We start from the raw sequence: 18,265 nt of genomic DNA on the forward strand, positions 1-18,265 counted from the left end.
TTATCTCAAAACACACTGCTGCGCAAAATATCTTCGATCAAGGCTGTGAAACATAGCTAGTGGGCTTTGCATATAAGATTGCGTAGGTAAGAAACTATTTCACGATCACTGATCACGATCCATGGGGAGCGAGATCATGGCGATCGCACATAGGGAATCAAAACCTCCTCACACACTAAATGTGAGAGAAGAGTGATCAATCCGAGGTTCCAAAGAGACGATCACCTTCCCGGTATGATCGTCAAGTGATTGCTAGAAGCGATAAAACTTATATCGAGAAGTTATGTTAGAGAGATGATTTTATCAAATTAGCAACACTTAATGTGTGGGTGCGGAACAACTCAATGCAATTTATTCTTGTCCAAATCAATTTGGGAAATTTCTTAAGGTGTCTCTTGCTCAATAGCTGCTACAGAGCTAATTGTTTTTGGTGGACTTTTAATTTTATTTGTATTGAAGAATTTATATGAAAAGTGAAAAATCTTGTAAAGAAGTTATGCAATTTCATGTACATTCTTCACATTACAAATTGTTATTTTGTATTGCAAATTATTCTCTTCTCACTCAGGTAAATTGAAAGAGAAACTTGTTTAGCCATCTTCTTTATCTTAATATGCCACTTTAACACAAAATCATAAAAGGTGTGCAAATAGTTCGTGAATGAAAAAAATGCTAAAAGCTCCTCAAAGCAACTTCCAATAAAACAAACCATTTATCCATTTGAGAAAATGACTTTTCTGTTCCAAATATTGCGCGATGGCAAAAAAAGAAGAAATATTTGGTATGCAAAATAGCCAACAAAGGCAACAATTTGCTCCATTTCAGATTATTTGGTGATTATTCTATATAGCAAAAAATATATAACATAAAACCCACACAAAAACAAGCAGGAAGAACACACAAAAACACAAAAAAAGCACCCAATAAAAAGCATAAAATATGAAATATGTTTATTTCATTGATGAAAAATCATATGAGAATGAAAAAAAAGTTTTTATTGTGTATTTTGACGTCAATTAAAAAATATATGCCAAATACAAATTATTTCCATGCGTGAATTATTCGACATATCACTGATGTTGTGTGTGTATGTGTGGAAAATTAACACATCAAATGGAGTAATTAATTTCTGGAAGCTCTAGGGGAGCTTTCGATGGGGTTTTGTTGTAAAACAGATATGCAGACAAAATGAATTATTTCGTTCGATCATGGGTACTCAATTATATGGGATTTTCGCGTGGAATTTTGTATAGCCTCAATGTCAATCAGCAACACAAAATTGTAATTTATTCATGAGAAATTTTCTTCTCCGAATTTGGATGTTTTATTGAAAAGTTGCCAGTTGTTCATTGGCAAATTGCGTATAAAGGTTTTCGTATGTTGTGAGATGCAATTCAATGCAAAAAATATATAAATGGGAGGAATGTGGGGCAAAAAAAAGTCACTCAAGGGCTTAGAGGAAAAGTTATGATTTTCTTTTTTCTTTTTGCAGAATTTATTCACCTTATCAAACAAATACATCGACTTTGGGCAGATTCAGTGCCTCAACGAATCAACTACGTACCCCAACATACGCAACATCCTCATCTCAGACCCTTCCACGGAAGCTCGAGCATCGTCCAGCACACTCGTCAACAATTAACGTGTCCATCGTCAACACAGTCGCCCCGTCACAGAATACAGGACCCGCTAAACCAGCACGCTCCTACAAGGCTCTCAATCGCAGCAAAAGTCTCAATGTTCATGCAATTGGCGAAACCAATGGGACACCCTCCTTCAAGTCCAATCCCCATTTGAATCTCAAGAGCCCCTCAATTGTCAGCATGATCAGTCGTAGTCAGAGAGATTTGCGTCCCGTGGGAACACCCACGAGGGAGGTGGATACACAGAAATCCATCTTCCTCCGAGGATTGCAGGAGCAAGCGCCAGAACTCTATCGCACCCTTCACGGGGAGGATGAGATGTCGCCCGTGCGATCAAACTACACACGCTTCTCCGTGGAGAGAGCCCCACGGAATGGGGATTTGCGCACAAGATCCCCAGTGACGATCAACAAGGACACAGCAAGTATCATTCGTAGAGGTAGCTCAAGCACAGACGACTATTCGGAGACGTACAACTACACAACGCGCAATGGGGATCCCCGAAGACCCAGCATCACCAACACAACGCAGAATTTCAGCAAAAAGACAATCCCCGGGAAGGGAGTGGTTGAGTCCAGCAAAACCAAGTCTGTCACAACGAGTCGATACATTCCGGATCTCCACAATAGCCATCTTCTCAATAAGCGTGTGATTGAAGTACGAGGGAGCTCCCCACGGCATTGAGTGACTAACATTGGGTAGAATGGGTCCAATAGAAGCAATTTTGTGTCTCTAAATTGCATACTGGAAGATTTGAAGACTCCTAACAAGTTCTCTGAAACTTTTAATTTCAAATTATAACGGAAAAAGTTAAATCCGTCCGCCATTTTGGACGCCATTGTTTGGCATTTGGTAAAAGAAAAATTAAAAGAAGATTCATTCTTTTTTTTATTTCTTTTAAAGTGTTAGATCAAAATTGATACTGATTCGCAATTAATTGAAGCATTACAATCAAATATTCAATTAAAATATAATTTAACTTAATATGGCGAGCATTTTAAAATCTTCTGAAGTATTTTTTAGGTTATGCGAAACTAGAAGTTTTTGAATTTATCATGAAATATTATTTTAATAAATCTAAGAAAATTTCAAATGGTTTTAACATTTTATCAAACACTCTTTTGAACATTTTTAACTGCAAAATTGTTTATTAGTTTGTAAATTAGGATGGCAGTTTTAACGGTTGTTTTCAACGCCTAAATCTCCTCCGCCATCTTAATTTAGCTCAAAACGTATCTAACTATAACACAAATTATGAATTTTAGAGTTTTGTTTGACAAATTTCTTTTAAAGTCTAAAAATCTCAATATCTCGCATTCTAAAAGAACTTGAGCTTTTAATATTTATTTTAAAGGTTCATAAAATATTCTAAATCAACATTCCTTCATTTTTCCTTCTCAACCAGCAATTCAAAGAATCTCACCTCATGTAACAAAAGGAGAACCTTCATCCGACTTAATTCCTAAAGAAAAGTCAGCAAAAACATCAAATCTCTGAGGAAATATTTTTTAAAGAAAATAAATTCCCCGAAATTTTCCACGAACAACAGCAGAGAAAATAATATTAATCTTCGTGGAAATTCTTACGCAGCACTGCTCAACCAAAACAACCTTTTCCGGGTCACGCCTGGAGCAATTCCTCACACACACAGAAAACTTTTCGTGAATGAAAATTATTTTATTTGAGATAAATAGCAAACAATCATAAATCCATTTAAAACTATGTATATTTTATTCTTATTTTCTGCTGAAAGAGAATTCATCTTCGGTGCGCAATGAGACACAGAATTGTTTTTTTTTTTCCAGAAAGTGGGAGGAAGAAAGAGTTTTTATTCTTCTTTTATGAGAGTATTATAACTGAGAAATTTAACGGAATGCTGCACAACGAAAAAAATAAAAAAGAGAAAATCTAATATTGTGAAGAAAAAAAAATTAAATTCTATTCTAATGCCATATAATAATGTTCTCTCATTTCTTCTAAAATAACTTTGAAAAAAAAGGAACAAAAACGAAAAAATAATTTCAAAGAACGCGCGAAATGTACTTCTAACCCAAAAAAAAACTAAGGATTTTTTTTATAAAAAATAAAATAAACTCATCTATTTTTTTTCTTGTTGTAAATACAATGATACTGAAGACTAAAAAAAAAAGAAGCATAATTTAATTTAATCATTCTCTTTTGTCTATCATGAGATGAAAATGATTTTTTTCTCGTTTTATTCTTCACTCATTATTAATCCATAAGAATCCTTACAATAAATTTTAATTATTAAATTAATTGTTTTGTTTTTTTTTGTATATAAATTTCTTGCTTTTCAGCGTGTTTCTTCATCGGCCAATTAATTGGGTCTGCGGTCCCAGGGTCTCTTTTTTCTCTCATTTTTTTTCTTTTAAGTTTTAAAGATTTCTAAAGTACTTAATATTCATCCTCTCAGTTGAGAAATTAATTTTGTGAACTTTTGAGGATAAAATCCGAAGAGAAAAAAAAGTCCGGCTAAGTTGAAAACTTATGTAGAATTTATCTGATTTAATTTAATGGAAATGTGATCCTCTGTCTCCGCCGTCGTCGTCGTGTTGAAAATAAATTTAAGGTGTGTGTATTCTTTTTAATTTTTTTCTGGACAGAACAGTCCCCATTTTTCCGGAAGGAAGTAATTAAATCCCCAGAAAAAGGAATCTATTCCTCCAACTAGCGAGAGGATACGCAATATCGCTTTTGAGATGTTTAGCCCTATTCCGTGGCCGACATGGCCCTAGCCTGTGCTCGTACTCGCTTTTCATATTCTAGCCGATTCTGGCAGTAGATTGTGTACGCTTCCGCTTGCGCAGGGTCTTTGATATTGGGTTCCATGAGAAGTTCTGTGAGAACAAAGAAAAATCCATTCTTAGTATTCCGGGAAAAAAAACATTTTTTTCTACCCTCTACGTCGAACTTCTGGCAATGTTTGCAATAAAATTAAAAATCTCGTTTACAAATTACAAGATAATAATTTAATTAAGGGAGATTAAAAAAAAAAAAAGATTCGCCATTTGCTTAATAAATGATCCATTGCAAAAGTTGACAGCTATTGTAATTGATCTATCATTTTTATTATTGTCAAATATTTACTCTGTCATGACGCTATTTTCTTTTGTCAATAATTTAATTTAAGGATTATCCTTTAATCACTAAAAAAAAATTTGAGAAACAGCGCCCTCATTTTCAAAAAGAAGCTTTTGGTGGTGGAATCGGTGGAATCCAAAAGTTTAGCGTTTTATATCCTACTACTGTAGCGCCTCTTTTATTATCTAGCGAATGTTACCTTGCTCAGAAAGTGATTAACCCTAAATTGGTGGTAATCGTAATGGCTGTCATACCCTAGCGATGACCAGCTACCTTGAATAGGTGAAAGAAGGAGCGATAAGAGAGTTGCTGAGCGGATAGTCTAGAGGTGGTATGAGAGTAGAGTCGTCAGGCATAGCTCAAACGTAAATCAGTGTTGTTTAGTCGTGAGGCTGTGGCTAAGTTACTGGGAGAGTTGCCCACAGCCTTCATGGGGCGCCCAACAGACAGGGACGTCATATTATGCTTTCAATTGCAAAACTTTCATTTGAAAAGTTAAAAATCAGAAGTTTTCTGATTATAATTTTTTTTTCTGAAATGCTTGACCGATTTTGATAATTTGACAAATAAGTAATACTGGTGGCCTAACCACAGGTTAACGTAAATAAATGCGTTTTATGTCGGATCTTTCACTCTCACTTTGTCAAATTGTGTAGTGCTGTCACTCTCAAAAATAACTCCTCAAAAATGCGTTTTTTTTTTGGTTAGGTCATGGTTAGGGATTAAAGACTGCTAAATTCTAGCTGTTTTTCGTCGTTTCTGCGTCCGGGAATCATCAAATGATGAAATAATGATGTTACATTGTCAGAAAACTGTAGTTTTCAGTCATAAACTTCAAAATTGACAAACAACGCTCTAATCTTCCTCAAAGGCTCCAACAGATGGATGGGAAATTTATCGTGCAGTGCGATGTAATCGTAAGATTTTGCAGTCAACTTGTGCTATATAAGGTAAGTTCTCATTAAATTTTAAACACATTTCACTAGAAATCGCACAATTGAATCCCAATAGCTGTAACCTATTATGGTTTACCTCGCTATTCTTTTCGCATTGAGACATTTTAGTGAATTTTCTCTATTATTGCCAGAAGTAAACCTATCTAGGGCCCCCAGGTAAGTACTTACCTTGAATACCCAGAAGGATTTGTTTGATGGTTATCGCGGGACGCCAATCCTTCTCCTCGTCCAGCAGAGAGAGACAAACCGTTCCCGAGGGGTAGACGTTGGGATGGAAAAGTGGTGGCTCAAACTTGCACTTGGGTGGACTCGTTGGGAAGTCATCTTTGAAGATCATGCGAAGTCTAAACAGTCCTCCCTCCCATGGTGTCTGCAACGAAAAGCCCCATTTGAGACATTTCCTACCAAAACATTCTCATAACACATAAAATTTCGGTCATGTATAAATTTCAGTGAAATTTTCAAGACCTACTTACCCCCTTCTTGCCGGGAATCGCGCATTCCCAGACCATCAAGTTGAGACTGCCATCGGGATTTTTCGTGGGGCGCGCAACAAAACCCTAAAAGAGCATACATTTGGGGTTACATGTGCGACGTCTGGGGGGTCAAATGGGCGGGAAGGCCTGTTTTGTGAGGCTTTTCCTGACCCGCGTGTTTCGTCACAACACCACTGAGGGGGCGCTGCATTTCAAGAGAACAAAAGCAGGGGCAAACTTACGAATGGATGGTCTTTTCTCCACGCCTTCCTCTCCTCACCGAGACGTGCAATTGCTATTCCAGACATCTCTTGGGATGCTTTTCACGAAAAATTCAATACTAGATATCACTGATTGCGGGGGAAACCACAGAGAAAAGTCTTCTTCTTCTTTTATTGGCGTCTGACTGTTCGCACTAACGTCGTCCTATGTTCGAGAATGTTCGCAAAGTTACGTACAACATCGAGCGGCAGGTATTTTAACTGTCAAACGTTAAATTTTCTCACTAGATGTCTCTTTTGTCGTCATTTTTCCTGTCAAAAAAATCGTTTTACATTTTTTTATGCTGATTTTCCTTATTATTTTTGTGATATAATAATATTTGGGTAAGAAAATGTTATTTTTAATCAATTTCAAATGATATAAAATTAATTTTAATTATAAAAGAAAGTTTTTTAAAATGTTGAGGTTATGTTCTTATAACGCTTACGTTAGTTGGTGAAGGAACAGACGATTTTTTAAAAATTAAATTTGAAAAGTATAGTTTAACGTTTTTTTCTGGTTTTTCTAATTTTCCACAAACTTTTTTTTATATTATATAATACAAGTTCTTGATTCTTCATTTTTTTTTATTCAAGAAAATGTTTTTATGAATGCCTTTTCTTGTATAATTTTGTCACGATCTCCTTAACAGCTGGCCTTTTAATCTTACCAGAAGCTGTAAGAGGGAAACTTTCCACAAAGAAAACTCCACCACGGAGACGCTTTGTATCACTCAAGCTTAATTCAATTAATTTTTCAATATCCTTCTCTGACACGGAAGATCCCTCCTGGCAAATAACAGCCGCAGCAGGGAGTTCCGTACATAGTGCATCAGGAACTCCTACAACAACTGCCTGAACAACTCCTGGGAGCGTTATAATTAAATTCTCAAGCTCAAGAGGGGCAATGTGGAAGTTCTTGTAGTCCAAAATATCCTTGCTACGGCCAACAACATGCAGGAGATTCTCTTTATCGAAATATGCAATGTCTCCACTTTGAATCCATCCGTCCTCATCCAAAATTGCAGCTGTTGCTTGTGGGTTGTTGTAGTATCCCTAAAAATGAGATCACAAGTATACTCATGGACAATTTTGTCAAGATCGTTTAAAGAAAATCACAGAACTTTACCAAAAATCTATTTTCCCATTTTATGTGCAATTCTCCCTGCTGACCAATTCCTAGATTTTTGCCATTTTTATCCAGGATTTTCATCTCAACTCCTGCAAGAAGATTCCCTACAGAGGGCTGAGTTGTACCTCCAGGCTCTCTGGATACCCATCCTATTTCGGTCATTCCATAGCCACAGTATATATCTCCATTCCTTAGGTACTTCTTGATCTTCTTCCATAATGGTTCAGCGAGAGTACTTCCTGTGCAAGCTATAAATCTGAAAGAGAATTTTTAAAATTATTTATTAGATACATATTAGGACGTAAAAAAATCATGAGATTCTACTTAATTGAATCCATGGTAGTCTCATCCAGGAGGGGATGATTAAGGATCCCAGACACGTACATGGAGACAACAAACATCATATTGGGTCGATGTTTTGTGATTATTTCGTAGAAAAGATCAGGACTGTAGGGTTCGGTTGTGATTATCCTGCTGATTCCTAAGAAGGTTCCCATTAGCAGGGTTAGTATCCCTGTGTACCAATACAAGGAACTGAAGCAGAAAATCGATGAAGGTCTCTCAGGATCATTCATAATGCCGTTTAATGAGAAATAGAGGAGCGTTTTATGAGAAACTGCAACTCCTTTTGGCATCCCCGTTGTGCCAGAAGAGCAAAGGATAAAAGCGCATGTTTTATCGTCAATTTCTGGAAAGCTGTGGAAAAAAACGGTTAACTGACCTAAACTCATTCAAGTAATTCCATTTATCAATTTTTCGTACTGAAGAATTAAAGTTTTTTCATATCTGAATTATCTGAATTAATAAAAAATCGATAAGGTTCATTGGCCCCTTAACGAGATTAAAAAAATCCCCTTAACGCGCTAGAAACTTAGGTGTGATCAAGGAGATATAAGTGATATAGTTCCCTTACGTGTAATCATTTAAATTCCCAGGATCTCTGAGGAATTCATCGATGTGATGATGTCCATTAATTTTATCACCAAAAATGATTATTTTGGCATTCAATTCAAGACACTCCAATGCTTCCACAAGAATTGAAACCTTATCTTCCTCACAGAAAATAAATTGGGGGCGTGTTATTCCAAACATGTGAATAATATCGCCTAAGAATTGAATTTTAAAAAATTTAAATTAATTTCAATCCGATTGCTAAAAAAATAATTTTTAAAATTAGAAAAATTCACAAAACCTTTTCCTGAAGATGGATCAAGGGCATTAACTTGTGCTGCAAGAAGAAGGGTGGCAAGAACAGCTGAACCAACTTCCTCATTATTGCTGGAGAGGAATCCAACAACATCCCCCTTTGAGCATCCAATCTTGCCCAAATTCACTGCGATCTTCAACATAGCATCACGAATCTCGCGGTTTGTCTTCCTTACACCACTATTGTCACTGATCTGAGCCACAAAATCCGGATTCTGGTTCAGGGCACACAAAGCAGCTGCCCCAATTGAAGCTTTATTATTCAGGATTTTCAGAGAATTGCCTCCTCTCCATATGAGAGCTTTTTCATCAAACACAGTTGGTTTAAACAGATTGTCTATTGCCTGGTACATTGTGAGATGGCAAAATAATTACGAGGTGTGTTCTCTTGAATACAAAACTATAAACTGAGAAAAATTTCTTCAGTTTATTGACTTTATAGAAGCTGGCTTCTGTGTTATCAAAGAAACTTGAAGAGATGAAAAAAAATTGTCTCGTCTGGGGCATAAAACGCGATAAGATGTCCTAATCAATTTGAGATAATTTTTAGTTTGGGGTTTTAGACCTACAGGGGCAATCGGAAGTAAATTTGATATTGTGGCAGTATTAATTTATTAATTCACACGTTCCACAATTTGATTAAAATATTTTAAACTGACATTAAAGAATAATTTTACAAAGAGAATAATTAGTTTTTATGTATTCTTCTCTTTATGTAATTTCGTTGCGATATCCTTAACAATTATCCTTTTAATCTTCCCGGAATGAGTCATAGGAAGACTGTCCACGAAGTAAACTCCTCCACGGAGTTGTTTAGGATCACTCAAACGTTCCTTAATCATTATTTCGATGTCCTTTTCCGTAACTAAAGATCCTTTTTTGCGCACAATAACTGCTGCGGGGAGATCTGTGCTTGCTGGATCAGGGACACCCACAACAACCGCTTGTACAATATCAGGATGCGTAAGGATGATGTTTTCCAGTTCAATGGGGGAAACGTGGAAATTGTTGTATTTTAGGATGTCCTTGCTACGACCAACAACGTGTAGGAGATTGTCCTCATCAACGTATCCAAGATCCCCGCTGTGAATCCAACCATCCTTGTCTACAATTTTAGCCGTTGCTTCGGAGTTGTTGTAGTATCCCTGGGAAGGATAATAAGATCAATTACCAGTTCATTTGAATTAAAAAAAAATCGATCTTCTTACCAGAAACATATACTCCCATTTCATACAGATCTCTCCTTGCTCTCCTACTCCCAATTTATTTCCATCCTCGTCGAGGATCTTAATTTCCATGCCCGAAACGAGAGTTCCCACGGATTGGCGTAAAGTGTTTTTTGGTTCACGAGCAATCCATCCCACCTCCGACATCCCATAGCCATTGTAGATGTTTCCATTCCTCAAGAATTTTTTGGTTTTCTCCCAGAGTGGTTCTGGAAGGATACTTCCTGTGGTCACAATGTGTCTATAAAAAGAATTATTGCGTGTATAAGAAAGAAATGTAAAATTTTTGTAAATAAGGAAAAACGTTTACTTTATGGAATCCATGGTACTTTCATTACGAAGAGGATAGTTCATAATTCCATTAATTTGACTTGGTACACTAAAGATGATATTGGGGCGAAACTCTGTAATTATTTTGTAGAATAAATCAGCATTGTAGGGAACGTTTGTGATGATACGAGTTATTCCCAGGATGGTGCCTGTGAAAAGGCTTAAGATCCCAGTGTACCAGTACAGGGAGCTGAAGCAGAAAATTCTCAAAGGCCTCTCTGGTTCATCCACAATACCATAGACAGACATAAAGAGGAGACTTCTGTGTGATACACAAACACCCTTTGGCATCCCCGTTGTACCGGAAGAGCATATAATTATAGCGCAGGTTTTATCATCAACTTCTGGAAAACTTTTCAAGAAGAAAAGGAAATTATTTTGTGTAAAAAATCAGCAAAGGGTCATATTTAAGCAATTTTCCCCTATCAAAATACTTTTCTCTATCTAATTTCTTTTCGAAGAGATCGCAATCGAGGCTTATCTCGGAGCTTCTCCTTATGTAATAACTCCTTATCTCTGGTCTTATGATTAATTTTCTTATTGAGCCTCTAAGTGTAGATCAAAAGACTTACACGTAATCCTTAAGGTCCCTATCGGGATTTGTTAGTAAATCCTCAATGTGGAGAAATCCTTGAACTTTCTCACCAAAAGCAATGATCTTGGCATTGAGCTTCAGGCTAAGAAGTGCCTCAATAAGGACGGGAATTTTATCACTCTGACAAAAAATAAATTTAGGACGTGTTATTCCGAACATGTGGGCGATCTCATCTATAAATCCAATCACAAAAAATTAATTTAAATCCTTTTAAAATATTCAAATTTCTTTAATCAATAAAACGTTGCACCAACCTTTGCCGAACGAAGGATCAAGAGCATTAACTTGTGCTGCGAGAAGAAGGGTGGCAAGAACAGCTGGAGCAACATCTTCATTATTTCCAGATAGGAGTCCAACAACATCACCCTTTGAGCATCCAATCTTGCCCAAATTCACTGCGATCCTCAACATAGCATCACGAATCTCGCGGTTTGTCTTCCTTACACCACTATTGACACTGATCTGAGCCACAAAATCGGGATTTTTGTTCAAGATAAATAATGCAGCTGCACCAATTGAAATTTTATTATCAAATATCTTCGGAGAATTAACTCCTCTCCACGTGAGGGTTTTTGGATCAAATACTGTTGATTTAAAGAAATTGTTCATCGTGAAGAATTAAAACAAATACGTGATGCACTTGTGAGCTTGAAACAGTGGACTGAAAAGAATATCTTGAACTTCATCGCCGTGCCAAATTATTTTTCATTCTCTATCTGTTTTGATAGTATAGAATACCGATAAAATAACACTTATGTGTAATCTTTAAGATACTTGAGTGATGTGGCTGATGAAGAGGGTTTCAAAATCTCTCAAAAATGCATTTTTTAAATTAATCTTTCTTATATTTTCATTGCTTAATACATAATTTATTTATAGAGAGCTTAATTCAGGACATCTAGGTTTGAGTGAGATAAAATTTTTACTTAATACAAGTTAGTTAAGACTGTTAAAATACTAAAAATTCAACAAGACACCAGTTAACATTCAAAACTAAATTTTACAAAATCCTTTCATTATATAATTTTGTTGCGATATCCTTAACAATTATCCTTTTAATCTTTCCCGAAGGAGTCAATGGGAGACTATCCACAAAATAGACTCCCCCACGGAGGTGTTTAGGATCACTTAAACTTTTCTCAATCATGCTTTTGATGTCCTTTTCCGTAACTAAAGATCCTTTCTTGCGCACAACAACTGCCGCGGGGAGATCTCTTGAAATTGGATGAGGAACTCCCACAACAACTGCTTGTAACACATCAGGATGCGTAAGGATGATATTTTCCAGCTCAATGGGGGGAACGTGAAAGTTATTGTATTTTAAAATGTCCTTTTTGCGCCCAACCACGTGCAGAAGATTGTCCTCATCAAAATAGCCAAGATCCCCGCTGTGGATCCAACCATCTTCATCCAGCATATTTGCTGTAGCTTCCGGGTTGTTGTAGTATCCCTGAAAAGGATAAATAATATACAGAAATTAATTATTAATTCAATTAAAAAAAAACAAGTTCTAATTCTTACCAAAATCGAATCCTTGAACTTCATACAAATCTCTCCCTGTTGTCCTATTCCGAGTTTATTGGAAACCTCATCCACGATCTTCATCTGAACACCCGCAACAAGAAAACCCACGGATTGGCGCAAAGCTTTTTTTGGTTCACGGGAAATCCATCCAACTTCCGACATCCCATAGCCACAGTAAATGTCTCCATTTCTCAGAAATTTCTTAGCTTCCTTCCAGAGTGGTTCTGGGATACCACTTCCGGTAACAACAAAGTGTCTGAAAGCATTAAAAAGTGGAAAAATGCTAAAAAGTTCCCTAACTTAGCTTTTCAAAATAAAAATGTAGAAGAAAAGAATTTTTCTTTAAATTGTGTTTGCGGAAGGAATATTTATCAACTCTAGTTAATAAAAAATTGAAGCAGCAAAATATTAAGATAACCCATTATGCAAAGTAATTACATACTTGATCTTGACGACCTTTGATGCAATTTAATCTTATTTTCCTCATTTGTTGTCTTCACTTATTACATAAATAAAAAAATCCCAAAAAAAACTCACTTGATAGAATCCATTGTACTTTCATCTAGAAGAGGATGGTTTAAGATCCCAGTCAGTTGAACAGGTCCTGTGAACAGGAGATTGGGTCGATGCTTCAGAATCATGTTGTAGAATAAATCCGGAGTGTAGGGATCACTTGTAATGATTCGTGTGATTCCCTGAATGGTTCCAGTGAGGAGGGTTAAGATTCCAGTATACCAGTACAAGGAGCTGAAGCAGAGAATTGACAGAGGCTTCTGCGGTTCAGCCACAATGCCATAGGCGGCCAGATAGAGAAGAGTTCTGTGTGGTACACAAACACCCTTTGGCATTCCTGTTGTACCGGAAGAGCATATTATGATGGCGCATGTTTTTTCATCAATCTCTGGAAAGCTTATTTGGGGAGAGAAGAAAATAATTTAAAAAATCAATTAAGAAAAATTAGAGTTTTAATTTTTTTTTCAAATTAATTTATGATTCAAAATAAAGCTTTGAAAAGCTCTAGAAAGCTCATAAAATAACATTTCTCTTTAAAATAAAGAATGTTAGACTGAGAGAAAATTCTTGGTGTGAATCAACTGCCCCAGTCTTCCCTATTTAAAAGTCTCTTTTGCAAAAATAGACATTGAAAATGGTTTTAAAGAGAATATATAGCTATAAATCTATGTTATAGACACATCTTTTAGTACAAACAACACAATTGGAGAAATGAGATAAGCACAATTTGTATGTCATTTCCCATTGAGTCTTGTTAGATTAAAATTATTTGCCTTATCACTGTACTTCTCATGATACAGTAGCAATTTATCTCTTTTTTTTTGATTGAGAGAATTAAGAGAAGAATTTAATAATTACTCGTAATGTTTGTAGCTCCCAGGATCATTCAGTAAATCCCCAATATGCAGAAATCCTTGAACTTTCTCACCAAAAGTAATGATCTTAGCATTGAGATCCAAGCTTAGAAGCGCTTCTTTTAAGACGGGAATTTTATCACTTTCACAGAAAATAAATTTAGGACGCGTTATTCCGAACATGTGGGCGATCTCATCTAATAATAAAAATCACAAATTATTAATTTTAATTTAAATAAATTCATCGAAATGATTTGAAAATTCTTCGGTGGCACTGACCTTTGCCAAATGCAGGATCAAGAGCATTAACTTGTGCTGCAAGAAGAAGGGTGGCAAGAACAGCTGGAGCAACATCTTCATTATTGCTGGAGAGGAAACCAACAACATCCCCCTTTGAGCATCCAATCTTGCCCAAATTCACTGCAATCCTCAACATAGCATCACGAATCTCGCGGTTTGTCTTCCTTACACCACTATTGTCACTGATCTGAGCCACAAAATCGGGATTCTGATTGAGGATGAACCATGCAGCTGTTCCCACGGATATCCTTGGATTAAATAGCGTAGGACACTCTCCTCCTCTCCATGTTAGAGACTTTTCGTCAAACACGGTTTTACTAAAGAGATCATTCATTGTGCGGAGCAAAAGGAAATACCAAGTTAACTCGTTAATGCAAAATATGAGACTGAAAAGTCACTGCAATGGAGCTTTTGGCTATACTGGCTATTGAATCTCCATAATAGTAAAATGCCCTTTGTCCCCTCTTTATTTGTGGAGTAACTGAGATTGAGTAAAATTGTGATTGCGTGTAGGAAAAAAAAACGCGATCGTGGCCTTAAACTTGAAGAACAAATCTCGTGTTCTGTATTAGGTTTTACATGGGAGCTTTTTATAAAATAATGATTTGCTTGTAAAACAAATTAGATGGCAGAAAAAAATTAGTTGTTGCTAAAGACAATTTTTCTCGTTATATGGAATCTGAGCTTTCTTTAGAATTTAACTAATTAATTGAAGAAATAATTAAAAGATTTATGAGTCAGAAATTTTTTTATCTTATTTAAAATAATCTAAAATGCCCAAAACACCTTTAAGCAATTTGTGTTCTATGAACTTTGAATGAACAAACATAAATTCCATAAATTAAAGTCTTTTTGTAAATTAACGTTTCATGTGCTTGAATGAACTTAAGTAAAAAGAAGTTATGCCTAAAGTACCGTCATATCTACTTACATAATTAATTCAACCTTCAATTATATTCAATCAGACATAAAGTGGATAAAATTACTTAATTTCTTTATCAATTAGATCAAATAAAACAACTTCATAGATATTTTGTAGTTAAATAACATTTATTAATAATGTATTTTATCGACAATGCTTTACTCTTTTCTTTACATTTATTGTAGCATAACATTTTGGAATATAATTTTAAATATACTTTCTTTAATAAAATTTCACGAAGAAAAAAAACCTTTTGCTAAAAAATATAAAATTTTGAAAAATTAAAAAAAAAAGTTTTTTTCATTGGCAATTATGGAAAAATTAATTGATTAAAATTCATTGTCAAAAACATTTTGTGCGTCTTATTGTCAATTAAATTCACTACAATTATACGCAATTAATCTTCTTCGCAACACTCTGAATACCCACACACTTTTTATACGAATAAATATCACCATATGGCTTAAAAATTATAGAGTTTTTAACAAAAAACTTATGAATAAAAAAGTTAATGACTCTAAGTGTTTATTAGTTTTTTTTATAAGAAAATGTTTGAAAAAGGTGATGGAAAAAAGTTTCATAAAAAAGTCTATTAAATTTTGCAATAAAAAGAAAGTCGTTATCAATCAATTTATTGAATATTTTAAAAATAAATCCCCAAAATGAATTTACATTTTTTGTGATTGCTTTGCTTTATATAGACTAATGGCTAATTCCTTAACTTTTGGCTTCCTTATCTTCCCTGATGGTGTCATCGGGAAGTCATCAACGAAGTAAATCCCACCGCGAAGTTTTTTGTAATCCGGAACACTCTTCTCAACCAACTTTAAGAGCTCTTCCTCTGTAACGGAAGTACCATTCCTCCGGACAACAACTGCAGCTGGGAGATCCGTAAAGACTGGATCTGGAATCCCCACGACAGCTGCTTGCGATATACCTGGATGGGATTCGAGAATTTCCTCAATTTCCGATGGAGTCACATGGAAGTTGTTGTACTTTAGAATCTCCTTTTTGCGTCCACTTATAAAAAGTAAACCATCTTCGTCAAAATACCCCAGATCACCCGTATGGATCCATCCTTCTTTGTCCAGAGTTTCCTTCGTTGCTTTTGGATTATTGTAGTAGCCCTACAATGTAAAAAAAATCATTTTTAGAATTTTAAAAAATGGATTAAAAAATTCTTTACCATGAATTGAGTTCTGGTTTTAACACAAATCTCCCCAGATTCCTCAGGACCAAGTTGTTTCCCGTCCTCGTCGATAATTTTCGCCACACATCCTGCAGCTAAATTCCCAACAGAAACTTTGGAAGATGGCAGGAATTGTGAAGATATACTTCCAACTTCAGTCATTCCATAGCTTATGGTGAACATTCCATTGCTAACGTATGGTCGAATTTTGTCTGAAAGCTCCTTTGTGACCATACTTCCGCCGCACATGTAGCACTTTAGTACTTGAAGAGAATCTTTTTTCAGGGCGGGAGAAATTACAAGCTGAGCTGCGTGAGCTGGTGGTGTAATTAATAAGGCCACCTTATATTTGTTTATAATGGCAATCAGCCATTCAGGAGAGAAGGGTTTTGTTGTGATAACTCTTTGAATTCCTATGAAAAGACTCATAAACATTGATGAGTAGCCAGAAAGCCAGTAAAGTGAACTGAAGCTGAACATTGAGTCGTTGTGATCTACAAATGAACCCATTACTGGACGACAGAATAATAGTTGTAGTGCTTCGTGTGATAATGCAACACCTTTGGACAGGCCTGTTGTTCCTGATGAACAGATAATAGCTGAACATGATTTCTTATCGACTTCTGGTGGATTCAGTAGCAACTTCCTGCAAATAATCGGAATATTTATTAACTGGGAGGGCTGGGAGCTTTCAAATCATATTCAATGAAGTAAATAAATCGTCGCCATTGAACTACAACATAGCGTGAGCATAGAGATAATTACTCACATGATCTCCATTTGATTGCCCTTATCATCCAAGAGATCATCAATGTGGGTGAAGTTGCCCATTTTTTGTCCCAAAACGATAATTGTGGCGCTACTTCCAATCTCAAGAAGTGCTTTTTGGACTGTTCGTGCAACATCATCGTCGCAAAAGACAAATTTTGGCCCAGTTGTCTTGAACATGTGAGCAATTTCATCTGCAACATAAAGACGTTTAGAGGAGGAACATGTGAGCAACGCAACCATCAATGTGATGTATACCTTTGGAGAAAGCCACATCCACAGCATTTGTGGGAGCTCCCAGGAATTGTGCTGCAAGGAATGCAGGCGTGAGGTTGTGACTATTCCTGCACACGAAGCCAACCACATCCCCTTTGGAGCATCCACGTTTTTGGAGATTAAGAGCAATGTTGAGCGTTGCCTGGTAGATCTCCCCATTTGTCCGCGTACTCCCATCGTCAGCACTAACCTGGCAGATTTTTGCAGGATTCAAATTCAGCAAGTACAGCACAGCACGTCCAATTGTAACGTTTTCATGGAAGAGTGCACTCGGATCATCAGCTCCACTCCAAATTTTTCTCACACTATCGTATTTAGTTGAGATCATTTTGTAGAAGGCAACTCACTCTGAATTAAGTTTTCTTTGCTCGAGTCTTGCTGCGCGTTTTACCTCAATGAATGGAGTGATGAAACTGAACGTATTTGTGCCTCTTATATCATTAACAAGATAAATTGTCGCTTCGAGCAAATTTTGGAGAGAAATAAATAACACTTGGAGGACAAAACATGGTACTCGCTACTAATTTGCAGCTTAAGATCGTCACAGAATAAAATCTATTAGATTAATTTTAATAAATTTGTCATTAGGTATAGAGAATTTTAATTACTTTAAGACAGCAGTAAAGTTCTAAAAAAAACACACGAAAAAGAATTGTAAAATAAATTATAATTTTAAAAAATATAATAAAAGACAGTCTTCAATGTAATAAATATTTATTAGAAAATAAATTGATGAGAAATTTAAAAAATCCAATAATTCATACAAAATTCATTTTCAAGACAATTCTCACTTAAAATAGTCACAAAGATGCTCCATGAGAATGATTGCGAGCATTTCTTATCAAAATTACATTTTTTTTTCTCCATACACGACTCACGCTTGTGGGCAAAATATTTTATAAAATCATCGAATAAGAGCATTTTGTATAACACTGTTCACATGGCTTCACAGATAAGAGCTTACCTTTGGTATCATAATAAACAATACACCCG

The 18,265-nt window shown here is 35.8% G+C and overlaps 5 protein-coding genes across 9 annotated transcripts in view; 1 reads left to right on the top strand and 4 right to left on the bottom strand.

The window, feature by feature from the left end:
• LOC129790612 (uncharacterized) overlaps window positions 1-2,507 on the top strand; it is a 38,954-nt gene extending 36,447 nt beyond the window's left edge. For all 5 annotated transcript variants that reach the window (XM_055828204.1, XM_055828205.1, XM_055828202.1 and 2 more), the window contains one exon: window positions 1,493-2,507. In XM_055828204.1, coding sequence (XP_055684179.1) covers window positions 1,493-2,327 — 835 coding nt within the window. In that variant the 3' untranslated portion in view covers window positions 2,328-2,507. The remainder of the gene's footprint in view (window positions 1-1,492) is intronic.
• Window positions 1-9,184, bottom strand: part of LOC129790616 (luciferin 4-monooxygenase-like) — a 100,396-nt gene extending 91,212 nt beyond the window's left edge. Inside the window, exons 1-5 of the mRNA XM_055828211.1 lie at window positions 8,762-9,184; window positions 8,483-8,675; window positions 7,894-8,265; window positions 7,567-7,825; window positions 6,980-7,493 (exon numbers count right to left, since the gene is read on the bottom strand). Of these exons, the coding sequence (XP_055684186.1) occupies window positions 7,044-7,493; window positions 7,567-7,825; window positions 7,894-8,265; window positions 8,483-8,675; window positions 8,762-9,128 (1,641 nt within the window). The 5' untranslated portion in view covers window positions 9,129-9,184 and the 3' untranslated portion in view covers window positions 6,980-7,043. The remainder of the gene's footprint in view (window positions 1-6,979; window positions 7,494-7,566; window positions 7,826-7,893; window positions 8,266-8,482; window positions 8,676-8,761) is intronic.
• On the bottom strand, window positions 3,802-6,628 carry LOC129790629 (SUMO-conjugating enzyme UBC9-B). Its single transcript, XM_055828226.1, has 4 exons — window positions 6,420-6,628; window positions 6,178-6,261; window positions 5,870-6,071; window positions 3,802-4,501 (listed from the first exon to the last, which is right to left on the bottom strand). Exons 1-4 carry the CDS (start codon window positions 6,483-6,485, stop codon window positions 4,374-4,376), a joined length of 480 nt encoding a protein of 159 aa, XP_055684201.1. The 5' UTR covers window positions 6,486-6,628; the 3' UTR covers window positions 3,802-4,373.
• A 186-nt stretch (window positions 9,185-9,370) lies between the features above and the next one.
• Window positions 9,371-17,655, bottom strand: LOC129789193 (uncharacterized). The gene is made up of 14 exons (XM_055825842.1): window positions 17,255-17,655; window positions 16,998-17,190; window positions 16,226-16,874; window positions 15,712-16,166; window positions 14,097-14,434; window positions 13,822-14,014; window positions 12,988-13,359; window positions 12,448-12,706; window positions 12,272-12,376; window positions 11,181-11,526; window positions 10,904-11,099; window positions 10,312-10,683; window positions 9,984-10,242; window positions 9,371-9,920 (listed from the first exon to the last, which is right to left on the bottom strand). The coding sequence occupies exons 1-14, from the start codon at window positions 17,598-17,600 to the stop codon at window positions 9,471-9,473; spliced, it is 4,533 nt and encodes a 1,510-aa protein (XP_055681817.1). The 5' UTR covers window positions 17,601-17,655; the 3' UTR covers window positions 9,371-9,470.
• On the bottom strand, window positions 11,774-14,521 carry LOC129790617 (uncharacterized). The gene is made up of 5 exons (XM_055828212.1): window positions 14,097-14,521; window positions 13,822-14,014; window positions 12,988-13,359; window positions 12,448-12,706; window positions 11,774-12,376 (listed from the first exon to the last, which is right to left on the bottom strand). Exons 1-5 carry the CDS (start codon window positions 14,449-14,451, stop codon window positions 11,927-11,929), a joined length of 1,629 nt encoding a protein of 542 aa, XP_055684187.1. The 5' UTR covers window positions 14,452-14,521; the 3' UTR covers window positions 11,774-11,926.
• Window positions 17,656-18,265: the final 610 nt, after the last annotated feature.

This window comes from Lutzomyia longipalpis, chromosome 2, assembly GCF_024334085.1.
Source record: "Lutzomyia longipalpis isolate SR_M1_2022 chromosome 2, ASM2433408v1".
NCBI classification, from domain to species: Eukaryota; Metazoa; Arthropoda; class Insecta; order Diptera; family Psychodidae; genus Lutzomyia; species Lutzomyia longipalpis.